General features: G+C 46.9%; 1 protein-coding gene across 1 annotated transcript; it reads right to left on the bottom strand.

The window, feature by feature from the left end:
• Positions 1-126: 126 nt before the first annotated feature.
• On the bottom strand, positions 127-11,672 carry LOC135804702 (uncharacterized). Its single transcript, XM_065318642.1, has 10 exons — positions 11,518-11,672; positions 11,113-11,254; positions 10,174-10,457; positions 7,937-7,979; positions 7,438-7,634; positions 6,800-6,911; positions 5,382-5,517; positions 3,283-3,392; positions 2,512-2,867; positions 127-2,026 (listed from the first exon to the last, which is right to left on the bottom strand). Exons 1-10 carry the CDS (start codon positions 11,631-11,633, stop codon positions 1,384-1,386), a joined length of 2,139 nt encoding a protein of 712 aa, XP_065174714.1. The 5' UTR covers positions 11,634-11,672; the 3' UTR covers positions 127-1,383.
• Between the last annotated feature and the right edge of the window lie 4,247 nt (positions 11,673-15,919).

Here is a 15,919-nt window from a genome sequence, read left to right as displayed (position 1 = left end):
CAGCATGAACTATTTTTTCTGTTGTTCATATACATGACCACTGCTGTGAGAACATGCAAACTCCAATGCCTCTAACTGGCACCCCCACCAACCCTCCATTACTAACAATCTTGGGTTTTTCTATGGTAGAGGTTATCAGCAAGCGAAGGGTGTGTTCATGATGTTGCCTGCACAGCTACATGTACACTATACTAATATAAGTAATATTATGTACAGTCATGAGCACGTATGCATGTGTGGAAGCCGCGGACTTTACCGGAAACTTCATTATTCATTTTACGTCCACAACTCGTGGTGAAAAGAAAAATCAATTGGCTGTTGCAGGTGTTAAATGAACTGGGTTGGAAAGCTCCTTTGACTTACTGGGCAATAACGTAGGGCTTGTCATGTCTCTCTCGTGATTTGACCCTCAATGGCATACACCGAAGTACGAATGGATGAGACGGAGACACAGAAATAATCAACAGAGAGAAAGAGAGAGAGAGAGAGAGAGAGAGAGAGAGAGAAAGTGTGTGTGTGCGTGTGTGCGTATATGTGTGCGCGTACGTGCGTGCATGTGCCTACTACAAGTACACCCATCGGTGCGGAAACACTGCAAGGAACGATTCAAAGAAAATAGAATGAGCACATACTGGCAAAGCGAGCGAGTATGTATACTTCGAAGTATACATACGGTTGTGAAATCTGAAGTGTATTGACATCTCATGGCCTCCTGTATGTTTGTACAGTGTAGACTGTGTGTACGTACAGTGAACCTGTAGGTAACATGCCTGCAGGATTACTGTACTACATCCAGTACAATGTGTGACTTCGCAAGCAAACGATGACTGAGAAAACCAATGAAAGCAGCAGCAGCAGCAGCAGCAGCAGCAGAAGGGACTCAACTCCGGTTTTTCCAGTGTCCTAAGTGTTTCTGATGTTTGCTGCATGAGATGTTTAATTGGCTTTACAGAGCAGAAACCTGCCAAGCCATCAGTTCTTGAAGGACGCGGCGTGGCTTCAACTACCGGTACCAGCACAGTCCTTCTTTCTTCCTTTTGAAGTACAAGTACATGTGTCACAAGGTAGAAGTGATCCACTAAAGACCGGCGAGTGTTGATTTCTCATCTTGCCTCAAGCATTCACACTTCCACATGGCGGCTTGATTACCGTGGCTGTCTAGAAACACCGGCCCACTCACACTACCAAGCATAGCTAGCTGTGCTTGTACTAAGCTATGACTTGTACTAAGCTATTGCGGCATCTTCTGACCTGTAACTCCTGCTCGATGCAGCCCCTGTTCAGGAGTTGTCTCATTTGTCCTGACCCCAGTATCATAGTCTTTCATTATTATTTTCTGGGTACTAGTATGTGAATATTGTAAAAGTGGCTCATCTCCCATGGTCATGTCTGCTTGCTAGAGTCTGCCGATGACACTGTTTGGGAATGTGTCAACAACGGCTGTCGAGCGCCGTGGCCGGAGTCTGAGTCCAAGTCTGAGTTGGGCTGCGTTTGGCTTTCATGCTGCATGTTGCTATTGTCGAGATGGACAAACTCGGCAGCATTGGGTATTGGCGCGCTCGATTGCGTCAACGGCTGCTCTGACCTAGCATGGCCAGAGCGCTGGTGCCGTCTGTTTCTCAAAGAGATCTCGTTTTCTGGCCCGTCGGACGTGGCCAACCGGCCATCCGAATCACTCTGTGTCGTCATGCGAAGGAGTGTGGCACCCGAGTGTCTTCTTCCCTCCCCTCCCTGTATTTCTTCGCCAGCAGTAGTAGCATCGTCATCATCGCCATCATCATCCTGGGCCATTGCAGGCACGGTGGGGTGGGAGCGAGGCGGCTCGCCATGCTGTGGATGAGGCTTGAGGTGCGTGGAGAGCAGTGCCAGGCCTTGTAGCATATCACGCTGCATGTACAGGCGATACAGAGCCAGGACGGCACGCACCAGCATGAGCATGGCGGACATGACCACTGCCACGGGTAGGTAGACGAAGAACATGAAGCCTATCATCTGACGGATATCCTTTGGCCGGTCGTGATGTGGACTGCGATATGAAATACACACACACACACACACACACACACACACACACACACACACACACACACACACACACACACACACACACACACACACACACACACAAAGATTCTTCAGCTGAGAAGATATCTATAGCGATGATGGACTAAATCTTTGCCGTGAAGGAGGTAAAGATGGCTGGTGAGGCGGGAAACTGGACTTCCAGAGCATGCCTCACCAATGACAGCAATCAGGCGAGTGATAAAGAGAGAAAGCCGTGAGATTTTGCCTACGGTGGTACATGTCACGATGACCATGTGCTGTACATGTACTGTACATGTACCGGTATCTACTTTGCACAAACTGGGGAGCATGTGCAGGTACAGATAAGTTCGGCCTCATTTTCTCTGTTCTGAGCTGATGAGGCCACAAAGGCCGAAACAGCATGTTGTCTGCAGATTATGTAAGGGGAGAGAGAGGTACACAGAAACTATTTTAACGGTTACTTACCAGTAGACCTGCTCGCGTGGCCGATGCCGGCTTGGCGGACCATCGAAGAAGAGCCTGTTGACAATCAGCGAATCCAGGTCGCGCTTGAAGCAGTAGCCCTCGCAGCACATTTTCAGTGCCCCGGCCAGGATGAGTGCGAGCACGCCGATTGCCAGCAGGACATACCACCGCTGCAGATATGCTAGAAACTGGCTGGACAGGGTCGGCGGCGGCTGTTCCATGATGCGCGTGAAGTTGGAGAAGTCCGGCAGCCAGTCGTCCGACAAGCCGCAGATGCCCACTGCCGCTTTCACGCTGCGGTTTGTGGCAACGTCGATCACGTCCAATGTGTACTTCTCTCCATTCGTACCATCACACTGAACCAGCCACAACAACAACAACAACAACAACAACAACAACAACAACAACAACAACAACAACAACAACAACAACAACAACAACAACAACAACAACAACAACAACAACAACAACAACAACAAATTGGCCACATGCCACCACTGGAATAAAATTAAAAAAATATATTTGAAACAGGAACAAGATCAAGATCAAGAACAACTGCTGATGGAAGACTATTATTATTAAACACATGTTGTGTACATTTACATTGGCAGCCCCAGGCCAAGCAAACAATGATCCCAAGGTCAATGATTTGATTGTGCGGTTTTGTCATCTAGCCGTTAGTCTACATGCACATGATTTGTTTGATGTGATACCAGTGCTGTACTGTAATGGCGAAGGTCTGATACTTAGGCTTGAAGCCAGCTTACCTACCTCACATTTACCACAGGTGGCCGACCGACCAAGACACTCACAATCCGAAAGAGTGGTGAAGAAGGCAGCCTTCGAGTCGATTTCAGCTTGTGCCTGATCAAACAATTTGACTGAATACGTACAGACATGGTGCACACGCACACACACATACACACACACACACACACACACACACACACACACACACACACACACACACACACACACACACACACACATGTATACAGATTCGGTGAAACAATTATACCGAATATTCGAATACTCGTTTGGATTTTTCAAATATAATCGTACTCGGAATATATCAGAGTACTCGCTCATACATGGTACGTGCATTTACCACAGGAGTCTGCAGTTTCAGAACAGCAGTCAGCAGACATTGATGTGCAGAGTGTGTGGTGAACATTTGTACACGAGTAGAGAGAGAGCCCAAATGACCCACCAAACAATACACTCGAGAAAAGGACTGCCAATTGATTCAATCAGGGTCGTAACATGTGATTTTAAGGCCCTTGGCGTGCGATTTTTATGGTATCAAGAATACTCGAATACTCGAATATTCGATCGGAGAAGATCAGAGTACTCGAACTTGGGATCTCAATGCCAACTTTCACCCCTAATACAGAATGAATGTACATGTACATTGTAGCAGCCATGAACTTTTCACCTGAAGTTCATGCTCCAGCACATACAAGCAAACAATTGTGCTGTAGCTGTCGCTGACCTGCACATTGATATTTGTTTGATATTTATTTATTTGTACCTTTGCAGCACTCCACAGTTTGTACGAGGACTTGGAGATTTATGCAGTGCATGTCTACAGCTTATTTGAATGCGTGCCTACTGCGCAGTACTAGTCCCTTGTATAGTACGCGAGTTGTAGTGCGGGTGAGCATACAGGTGTGAACACTACGCACTTTTCATGCAAGCTACTTTTCTGCATTCTGTACTTGCTTTCATGCACGTGTCGCTGGCATACGCGATACGGGCCGGGTTTGTGTATTGGTTTTGAACCATGTGGTTCTTCTTTTCAGTTTAGTTGTTCTTTGGTTGCTCCGCGAGTTGTTGCTTTTGTTGGAGACAAAGATGGCTTTCCGTTTCAGTAATATAATGTAATGTAACTATAACTGATAGTATACTGTTGAGTGTTGGGATGCGTTGGGACCCCGACACCAATAGTAGCCATGGGCCCTGGCGGTGGCTAGACACATTGCCTATTTTCCCGAATATAAGTTGCTCCTTTTAATTAACTCGGATGGAGAGCCAAGGATTAAAATCAAAAAAAAAGAGGACCATAAGGTTACAAGCTATCCGTTTTGTCCAACACTAACAGTTATAAGCAGAATACTGTTGAGTCAAACATGTGCAACAATTAGCACAAAAACTGGCTGATGAGATTTGTGCTAATTGTTGCACATTTTTGACTCAACAGTATTCTGCTTAAAACCGTTAGTGTTGGACAAAACGGATAAATTGTAAACTTATGGTCCTCTTTTTTACTTTTAATTAACGCTAAACTTCAAGAGCATTCAAGAGGTTGAGCACTAGTAGCGTGCACTAGTGCACTGTAAGGAATAGGTAAAAAAAGAACGTTTTTTTAACCTATTTAGTAACTATGATCTCGTGCCGACCTCTCCCATCGACTGCCTCATTATCGAACGAACGATTCTATGTTTCGGCTTCCTCGATCTTATCTCTTTGGATCGAGTCTCCTTCTGTGTTGTGCGATGTTTTCGCTCGTTTCCAATGTTGACTAGTGCATGCTGCATTTTTGATAGGAGTGACTGGTGCTACTTTGGTGGAAGGCGCAGGTAAGCTCAGGAGGTCGTGCTGCAGAACAATCTTCAATCTTCGTCACGGAGTTCTGAGCTACAATGTACTTGGAAGCACATGACAATGTCCACAGTATACAGTCATGTACCTCTGAATAAGTTTTTACACCGGTTTTGCGTGAATCACATGGACCATGCAGCTGGGAAAGTGGTCCGACCATGGCCGGACCAGCCTGAGCGGTTCCGGCGGCCCTGCATGATGCACATCAGTGCGGACATGATGCATTCCAGCTACTCACCAAGGCAGTAGTTGACATTGCACTTACTCACCAAGGCAGTAGTTGACACGTTCATCTTGTATGCTCTGGTGCAGCTGGAAGGTGAGCATGCGGCTCTGCCCGGGCTGTACCGTGGCCACCTGGGCAGCAATACCTGCAATGCCATCGCTGCAGTTTGTTACGCTTACCTGGGGACAAGGAGAATGACAGTGCACTGAGATTATCAATGCAAGCGCAGATCATCATTGTACAAGTAAGCACAGATCATCATTGTACGTACAGATCATCATTGTACATACAGATCATCATTGTACGTACAGATCATCATTGTACGCACAGATCAGTGCATGTGTGCACAGATCACCAATATCAATGTATGCGGCTTAGATCAATGTATGGTGTGCACAGATCGTCAATGTATGCACAGATCAGAGCATGTGTGCAAAGGTTCAGGAATGGGGGAACTAGTCCGATTGGCCAGGCCATGGCCAGACCAACTGTTTGGCCACCAGCGTGTTTTTACTGCCGAAGAGGTCATGTGTACCGAGCATATCTTACACAACGCATGAAGGACGATGGTGTGGCCGGACCAATCAAAAACTTCTTCCGCCGCCCGTCCTGCAGATCAGTGTGCCGGTGTGCACAGCTCAGTTCATGTATGGCCGTGTTTCTAAGCTACGTGCGCCCGTGTATGTTTGCTGCTCGGCTGGCTATTCTACCGGAAAGTTCTGACAGGAAACTGACAGTGCCTGATCCACTGGACATGTACTCACATGTACTCCCATGTACTGGGTGCACATGTACTGGGTGCACATGTACTGGGTGCACATGTACTGGGTGGACATGAGCACACACAATGAGACGTCAACTCCGCACGCAAACACTGTAGAAGTTCAAGACACGCCATCAGCACCAGCACCAGCACGACCACACAATGTTTACTCCACAGTGGTAAAAACCTGCACTTTGTTGTGGACCTACCACCCAACTCCAATGCCATGATGTAGGTTACATGTGTATTGTATACGCCAGCATGTTGTCCACATTTTGCCACTCAACATAGCCGGTGTATGAGGGTGTATGAGGGTGTATGAGGGTGTATGAGGGTGTATGAAGGTGTATGAGGGTGTATGAGGGTGTATGAGGGTGTATGAGGGTGTAGTACTTTGAAGACCTATGTAACTCTACATGTGCCCAATCTGCAGACAGCCGGAGCTGTTTCGTCCTTTGTGGACCCATCTGCGCAGCACAGAGAAAAATGAGGCCGAACCTGATAGCAATGAAAAATGAAATTCCAAAGCCAGGCCCATAATGCACCTTGCTAGAGTGCTCAAACTGCCAAGTCAGTGAGCTCTGCGTACTGCAAACAGCAAAGGAGAGTGTTCAACTACTGCAGTAGCAGGAGTGAAATGCTCAATCTGCGCTCTACTTATGACTGGCTGGGGGTGTGCCACTGGCTACGGAACTGACCGTATATTCTGCAGCGACATAACCGGTGTTTTGGATCTGCACCATCATCATTCCGTCGCGAGTTCGACTTTTAAAGTTGTGTGTCGTCACGCTGACCAGCAGTCCAGGACTCCTGAATAGGCAGTCAGGTGACATGCAGGTTGCAGCAGCAGCAGCAGCAGCAGCAGCAGCAGCAGGAACAGAAGCACCAACACCAACACCATCACCAGCAGCAGGAACAGAAGCAGCACCAGCAGCAGCAGCAGGAACAGAAGCAGCAGGGCTACTTCAGTACTCTGGACAACTCAGTGAAGCAGTACATGCATCCGTGACAGAAACTGTGCACAGCGTTCAGCAATTCATTTCAAACGGGCATTGCTCAGCAGTGCTTTGTAAATTTCCAGATCAAGGCAATCAGACTTCACATAAGCACAATCATCATTATCAGCACGACAGCAGCAGCAGCAGTGCTGAGCACCAGCAGCACAGCATACAGTCACTTTGGATTAGGGTTTAGTGGGATCAGGGCCTGTTGTTACCAAGGATGCCAGACTGAGCTAGCATGAGCAGGAGACTATAGAATGCAGTCAACTATGCAATACAGTATACGCAGTGTATAGAGAGTAGCTACAATGTAACCGCTACATGCACCTACCTACCTGTTGGAGATAATGATGAGATCGTCGGCATCAATCTGCATAGTCACTATGCTTTCACGTCGGTCCCGGGGCAGGAAGGACAGGTAGGTGATGTTTGTGTTGTTTTCCAGAGCACCAAACTTGTCCTCTTGAATGGTGCCAAAGTTCTTGACCAGGAAGTCGCCCCTGACTCGGCCACCATGCTGCCTGTCTAGATCCTGCATAGAGGGTGACAGGGACAGTGAGAGATAGAGATGGAGAGAGCAGAGAAGAGAAGAGAAAGAGAGGGAGGGAGAGAGACGGAGAAAGAGAGAGAGAGAGAGAGAGAGAGAGAGAGAGAGAGAGCTGGGCATGCACAGGTACTTATTATGTGGCCCCGGCTCGCACTGTGCAAGTGTCGCGCCCGCAACAACAGCACAGCTGTTATCATGTTTTCCCGCGACAAAGTGGGCACATCAGCACGGTATGTGACCGTGTTAAGTTAACAGCGTATATTGATTGCATGAGAGACACGACTCACCACATCGCGCTTCCACAAGGCCTGCGGCTGGTCGTGCAGGCAGCTGCAGGTAACACGCAGCCAGCAAACACACGGGGTCACACACTCAGTGTTACATACGCATCTCGATCAGGACAGAGCAGTCCAGCTCAGAAGAGCGGCAGTCGTCGAATCCGTCAAAAGCAGTACCGATGTACCAGATTACCAGTACACCGCGCTTAGCTAGCTGGCAACTTGGGGTTTGCTATACGGGGTATACGGGCTTAGTCAGTTACTGACAGGTCCTTTCTTTCTTAGTCAGTTACTGACAGGTCCTTTCTTTCTTAGTCAGTTACTGACAGGTCCTTTCTTTCTTAGTCAGTTACTGACAGGTCCTTTCTTTCTTAGTCAGTTACTGACAGGTCCTTTCTTTCTTAGTCAGTTACTGACAGGTCCTTTCTTTCTTAGTCAGTTACTGACAGGTCCTTTCTTTCTTAGTCAGTTACTGACAGGTCCTTTCTTTCTTAGTCAGTTACTGACAGGTCCTTTCTTTCTTAGTCAGTTACTGACAGGTCCTTTCTTTCTTAGTCAGTTACTGACAGGTCCTTTCTTTCTTAGTCAGTTATTGACAGGTCCTTTCTTTCTTAGTCAGTTACTGACAGGTCCTTTCTTTCTTAGTCAGTTACTGACAGGTCCTTTCTTTCTTAGTCAGTTACTGACAGGTCCTTTCTTTCTTAGTCAGTTACTGACAGGTCCTTTCTTTCTTAGTCAGTTACTGACAGGTCCTTTCTTTCTTAGTCAGTTATTGACAGGTCCTTTCTTTCTTAGTCAGTTACTGACAGGTCCTTTCTTTCTTAGTCAGTTATTGACAGGTCCTTTCTTTCTTAGTCAGTTACTGACAGGTCCTTTCTTTCTTAGTCAGTTATTGACAGGTCCTTTCTTTCTTAGTCAGTTATTGACAGGTCCTTTCTTTCTTAGTCAGTTATTGACAGGTCCTTTCTTTCTTAGTCAGTTACTGACAGGTCCTTTCTTTCTTAGTCAGTTACTGACAGGTCCTTTCTTTCTTAGTCAGTTACTGACAGGTCCTTTCTTTCTTAGTCAGTTACTGACAGGTCCTTTCTTTCTTAGTCAGTTACTGACAGGTCCTTTCTTTCTTAGTCAGTTATTGACAGGTCCTTTCTTTCTTAGTCAGTTACTGACAGGTCCTTTCTTTCTTAGTCAGTTACTGACAGGTCCTTTCTTTCTTAGTCAGTTATTGACAGGTCCTTTCTTTCTTAGTCAGTTACTGACAGGTCCTTTCTTTCTTAGTCAGTTACTGACAGGTCCTTTCTTTCTTAGTCAGTTATTGACAGGTCCTTTCTTTCTTAGTCAGTTACTGACAGGTCCTTTCTTTCTTAGTCAGTTATTGACAGGTCCTTTCTTTCTTAGTCAGTTACTGACAGGTCCTTTCTTTCTTAGTCAGTTATTGACAGGTCCTTTCTTTCTTAGTCAGTTATTGACAGGTCCTTTCTTTCTTAGTCAGTTATTGACAGGTCCTTTCTTTCTTAGTCAGTTACTGACAGGTCCTTTCTTTCTTAGTCAGTTACTGACAGGTCCTTTCTTTCTTAGTCAGTTACTGACAGGTCCTTTTATGTAGGAATACTTCAAACACTTCAAGTAAGTGTAAAGTGGCTAACGCCCCCCCCCCCCCCCCCCGAGAGATCATACATTTCAGCTGTTTCCACGACCATACACTACTTTCATGGGGAATTTAAATTGCTGCAAACCCCTCTCTAGCTCTGCACCAGTGTGGAAAATATCATTATTCTAGAGTTTAGATGCAAAACGCTACAAGCATCACAATTGAGAAATTGAGATTTTGTGCTCAAGCTCAGTCTTTCATTATGTTCCAGGTGAGGACATGAAATCACGAATGCTTCGTGAATCGGCAGTACATTTCTTGACAACGCAAATGTACTGCATGCCGCAAACGTGTATTGCTCTACTGTGTATTGCTCCACTGTGTATTGCTCCACTGTGTATTGCCCTACTGTGTATTGCTCTACTGTGTATTGCTCTACTGTGTATTGCTCTACTGTGTATTGCTCCACTGTGTATTGCTCTACTGTGACGACAGCAAACACTTGCTAAAGGTGCACACTATGACTCTCCTCGGGGGAAGGGGGGGGGGGTGGGGGCAGGGTGGGGGGGGGGGCAGGGTAGCACATACACCATATAGCATGGAAATGAGCAACGTCTAACTAAGATTACTCTCACAGCATACATGTACCTGTTTGTACCTGTATGGCCGACTGTAGCACCTGCGCTGCTCAAACTTGAAGCCGGTGTAGGAGACGCCAATCTTGTTGCACGAGCGGCCGCTGAAGTCCACCCGATCTCGGTCCACCAGCATCCAGTACGGCATGCCATGATTCACTTGGAGAACTTCCAGTGGCTCCAAGCCAAGGTCAAACGCCTGCTTGTCGTTCAGCTTGTCACGGATGTTCGGTACCAGCAAGTACTTGTTCTGCAGGTTGATGAAGTATTCAGCAGGTGCGAGGTCTCCGAGGAACTCCGCAACAACCTAGTGCAGTGCAGTAGTACCAGTGAAAACATCTGTGATCAGCTGATCATTCTATTGCAGAATACAAAACACTACAGGACCTGAGTTAGGTAGGTGGGCAAGTTGCAGAGTTCTGCATACCTCAAGACTTCATGTACGTACTACGGTACTGTCGGACGACGGAGAACGAACAGGCTAGGAGGATTTCATCAAGCACAACCATGGCATACCGGTATGCACATGGTGATCGGACAGGGGATACTAGTAGGCTGTAGTGCATTGAAAATAGGAATGGCCTATAGCCTAGGAGACTGACCCCCCCCCCCCTCCCGCCCCGCCCCGCGTTCTTTGGCATCCCACAGTACTGTCTGTAGCCGCACATGGACGAGATCTGCTGCTGCCATGAAGTCACACACACACACACACACAGTCTAGCTGCTTGTCGGAGTCTATGACTGCAACACATGAACTCTATATCCGGCATTGCTCTGAAGACCATGGATACTGAGTACACATGCCCAGTTCGTTCCTTCTCAATTCAGAATGACGAAAGACTGCAGGTTCTCTGCACAGAGCGCATGTGAGGCATCCGACCATCATCCGACCATCATCATCACCACCACCACCACCACCACCACCACCAGTATCAGATGCATGACCTAGCTATTGCACAAACCTTGCGATCGCTGGTAGCGCCGATGGGTCGACTTGGCGAGATGGTGATCAGCTGTGTTTTCATACTGTTTGGTGACCTGTAGGTGACTTTCAGTGCAATGGTGAAGTTCATGATTGCTGGTAGAAGCTCATATGCATGGTACCTGAACACATAGGGAAACATCACAGCCACCGCCACAAACACTGCATCTGCATTGAAGAAAAAAAACGAACAAGAACAAGTACAAGAACAACAGCAACCGGAACAGCAACAGCTCTCTTGTTGGTCACTCGCTATCGGGAGAATACAGATGTCTAAGAAGAGCAATAGCCAATAGCAAGTATGCAAGCGCAGGCATGAAGACACGTGTGTGTGTGTGTGTGCGTGCCACGCTGCACCATGTACGGCCAGTGATGTCAGGCTCACCAGAGTTTGGAAAAGCGCAGGCAGTGGGCTGAAGCCCTTTTTCTTTTCAGATTCGGGGTCAGCCGGCCGCTCTCCCCCCGGCCCCAGCAACGCACCGACGCGTCAGCGCCGCGCATGTACGGACGCTGGCCGTTACTTTTGCATGCGCAGCAGTATCCCTGTGCGCGGGGATAGAAAGAATAGCATGAAAAGCGCGAGCAGGATTAGTTATTGCCGTACCTCGGCAGTACACACCTTAGACACGTTAGATGACCATTGCCAGAGGCGATGATCGCGATGCTACAGCTATTTTACTACTGTATAAGGACAAATTTTCGTGAGTGCGCAGCTTACTCTATTTATTGCGTTAATTATTATTATTGTGAAAAAAGGAGGACAAAATGTAACGAGTAATGACTAACTGTCCACCAACGTAACCAGATCTTGTACAGTCAGCGAGTGCGACAAAATGGCACAAAACTGACAAGGAGTACTGAGACATTCGGCGACCTGACACCTAGCTCCAACTTGCGCTTTCCTTCCCCTCTTGGACCTTTCCGAACCTGAGCCTTCCAAGTTGGAAGGTTGTTGGTTTGCAACCGTCTGGCTCAGGTCACCCACTAAGATTCGTCTAAAACCGGGGAGAACATATTCTGGGTACATGTACATGTAATATCGATCATGCATACATACATACATACATACACATGGTATTAGATAAACCTTGTCTTGTAGAAACACGCTTTTTAGTTTGACAGCATATTACAAGGTGGATGGTTGTAGTACGGCGCACAGTTTCCGAACATGGTGTTCCACCACCTTGTAATATGCTGTCAAACTAAAAATACATGTATATGTACATGTATGCATATGCACCCATAGTGGGCCATACATTGTACATTGATATCCATGCAAAATTATTCCCTGTAGTTGGCTCTGAAAACTTGTGAAAGGGCCAAATTCTGCTATTTGTGACCGGATTTTTCAAAAATGTCCGGGGGAGATCCCCCCCCCCCCATACAGGACCAACTTCGCCCGCCTTCCGGCGGGCCTGGGTATGACTTTGCTCCCTCGAGGAGGAGAAGAATACTCTTTCAGGAGCTGTAGATGAGGGTGGGATGGTGAGCATACCTTCACAACCTTCTGCCAATTAGCGAGGTAATCTTGATCTTTCCACCATGCCAGATGATCAACATTATTGGAAGCAGCGGCAGCTGCAGCGCCCTTGTAAGCGGCTACAAGGTGAGGCTTGTGTCGTCTATCTGCTCACTATCCCTATCCTGGTACGGCTTCCATGAGACGGATCGAGTTCATTGATGTATCTTAGCTTTCTCCTTCTGCTAGTTGCTGCGGCGATATCGCTCCGACGCAATGTGTCGTTATGCGTTTTTTGGCATCACTACAAGGTGACACACTTCACAAAACAACTTTCCAGTAGAGATGGTCAGAAACTATCAAGGGAACTCCGTAACTCTAGCGGCAGGGCTGATCTGCACAACCTTCGGAGACTGTCCTTGACTCATTCTTGCCCTGGTTTGCTGCGGCTTTGAGGTCAGTTCACATGATCTTGAATCCGATATTCAAGCTCCTTTCGATTTTGGCAAATTTTCTGGTTCAGTGTCATCCAATTGGTCTGACTCTGACACATTTTTAACCATTTCACATGACTTGTTAAGTTTTCACCATTAGAACTACCTCCGCCATCATCCATACCTGGCCGCTCCCGCTAAATCATGGACACTGGAACAAAAGTGGAAGGAAGACCGACTAAGGTGACTAATGGACTAAGGTGACTAAGGTGACTAATGGACTAAGGTGACTAAGGTGACTAATGGACTAAGGTGACTAAGGTGACTAATGGACTAAGGTGACTAAGGTGACTAATGGACTAAGGTGACTAAGGTGACTAAGGTGACTTTCTTTCGAAATGAAGTACAGCTTTACTAGGAGTGAAACCTAGAAGGTAGTGCAGTAACTACTGCGGTGGGGACTGGCTGCCCGAACCACCTGGCTTCCAAAATGTAGCTTTCAGACCGGCGCAACAACACATCATTCATTGTTGCGAGATGTTCTCCTTGTAAATGGATAAACATGCCACGTTGACCTACAGGTACACGTAGAGCGCACTGTAGTTCTGGATACAGCTACAGTAGCTGGGAATAGGTGGGGGCATTCAGATGACGCAGGAGACACCACACCTCAGTCACAGCCGACTGCAGACTGCGAGTGTGACCAGTTTTTTGTTTGACTATTTTAAAGTAGTTGACAGCAAAAGTAGCCAATATGCCAATATGCCAATATGCCAATATGCCAATATGCCAATATGCCAATATGCCAGTTTGCTGCAGATATGCCGCTTTAGTGCTCGGCAGTGCTAGTTTACTAGTTTACTAAAACAAGCATATTGAGCTACTTATAATGCTAACATTAGCTGCCGATGCCTAACTGCCACTAACAGTTATTCAGCTTGGTCTGCACCACATGCATTTTCAATTAAAAGGTAGCTCGTGCCGAAGTACCGGGGTCTAAGCTGCAACCCCAACCTGCAATTTCAGGCCCAACGTTCTCATCTTTGCTGACATTTGGAGGATGAACCGCACGTCAGACTGTGATTTCGGCCATCCGAGCTTTTAAATATTCCATTGCAACATGGTTGGAGCTGAACTTGTCCTCGGGATGTTCCCGCGCTCTTGTGTGAAAATCTCTGCCATGACAGGCGTTAAGGGGCCGTCCGTAATTATCGAACGTTTTTCACCAAACGAATTATTTTAGTTTAGACCCAACCCCTCCCTCCCCCTCAGAACGTAAAAAATTTGACATATGCATGCATAATACAACAAAAGTTGCAAGTGTGTAACTGCTCCTATGGGCATGCATATGTATCAATGTTTTCTGAAACGAAATTGGTCAACCCCCTCCCACCCCATAACGAAATTATTTCGTTTTGTGAAAAAAGTTCGATAATAATTATTATGGACGACCCTTAAAGAACTGTGTGCGTAGATAGAAGGAGTCCAAGGGGACAAATCGGAAAAAGTGTTCATGAAGCTCAAGCGCATGCAGGCAGGCATTGCAGAGGTTCGTGAAGGTCAAGCATGCCGGCATTGCAGAGATTCATGAAGCTCAAGCGCATGCATTGCAGAGGTTCATGAAAGTCAAGCAGGCGCGTACGCAGGGGGGGAGGGGGGGGGGGGGGTTCCCGTTGCCCGGAACCCCCCAAATGTTCCAAACGAGCAACGGTTTTGGGCATATTTTGGTAGGGCTCACGATCGATCTGGCAAGAATGCAAAACTTCAACAGATCGTAACTCAGTCAAATCTCGCTCAAATCCAACGATCCAAATATCCAGATCGAATAGAAAACTCTCAGCTATCGGTTGAACCTATTTACGACGCGCTGAGAGCAATGTCTCTTGAGATAAATCGTTCGTAAGTTGAGCCGCGATCTTGCAATTTCAAAAGCGCGCAGTGCGACTCTCGAGTATCGAGAATTTGAGACTTTTCGTCACGCTGACTTGCTCAAATTTGCAGGGGCTTCACGTGTGATATTTTCAAGAGTACACAGCAAAAGAATCGAAACTCTGCGATCAAGAAAACGAAATCGCTGGAGCAGGACGCGTTTGGGCCTTCGCGCCGAAGCCCAGTGCAGTTTGGGGCATTTTTTCGCACCGTCGCTGCACTCTACCGCTATCGCACATAGCACTGGATATGTAGATGGCTGTACTGAGTCCTGGCTATCATGGTCAAACTCATTTTCTCCCTGGTAGGTCTACCTTTCCACTTCCAGGAAGCCTAAGATAATGAATAGAACTGAAGTTATGATCCAAAAAGAACACGAAAAAATGCATAATTTTGAAAATTTTGTAGGGCTCTTTAGAAAGGGTTAAAACGAGTCAGTGTTTGCGATTCGCTTGGAAACCCCCTAGAGGTGACCCTGCGTACGCGCCTGTCAAGCATTCCGGCATTGCAGAGATACATGAAGCTCAACTCAGGCCTCATTTACACGACAACGATTGAAAAACGTTTTTCAATCGTTTTCGAAACGTTTTTGCTGTTTACACGAAAACGATAATCGCGTATACTGCAACATGTTTTTCGGCACGCAATGGTGATGTGCAATAAGTTGGCCTGGCGCAGGCTGGCTGCGGCATGTTTTGAGTACAAGGCTCGTACTAGTAAAACGTTTTTGCCGTTTACACGAGAACGAAACGGAACGAAAACGATTGAAAAACACTTTGAAGCCGTTTTTCGTTTGAAACGTTTTTCAGCGTTGTCGTGTAAACGCTCTTATCAACATCTGTGGAAGCGTATTCTTTTGAAAACGTTTTTGACAAAAACGTTTTTCAATCGTTGTCGTGTAAACGAGGCCTCAGAGTCAAGCGCATGCCGACATTGCAGAGGTTCAAGAAGGTCAAGTGCATGCA

Source organism: Sycon ciliatum, chromosome 1 (genome assembly GCF_964019385.1).
Source record: "Sycon ciliatum chromosome 1, ocSycCili1.1, whole genome shotgun sequence".
NCBI classification, from domain to species: Eukaryota; Metazoa; Porifera; class Calcarea; order Leucosolenida; family Sycettidae; genus Sycon; species Sycon ciliatum.
This window is presented reverse-complemented; position numbering and strand designations above follow the sequence as displayed.

Bases quoted from the DNA above. Each gene is read 5' to 3' on its own strand.
- LOC135804702 (XM_065318642.1), bottom strand. From the start codon at position 11,633: ATGCGCGGCGCTGACGCGTCGGTGCGTTGCTGGGGCCGGGGGGAGAGC. The intron at 3,393-5,381 runs GTGAGTAAGTGC...GTACGTATTCAG, and splicing joins ACGTGTCAACTACTGCCTTG to TCAAATTGTTTGATCAGGCA. The intron at 2,027-2,511 runs GTAAGTAACCGT...TTCATATCGCAG, and splicing joins CCACGCGAGCAGGTCTACTG to TCCACATCACGACCGGCCAA.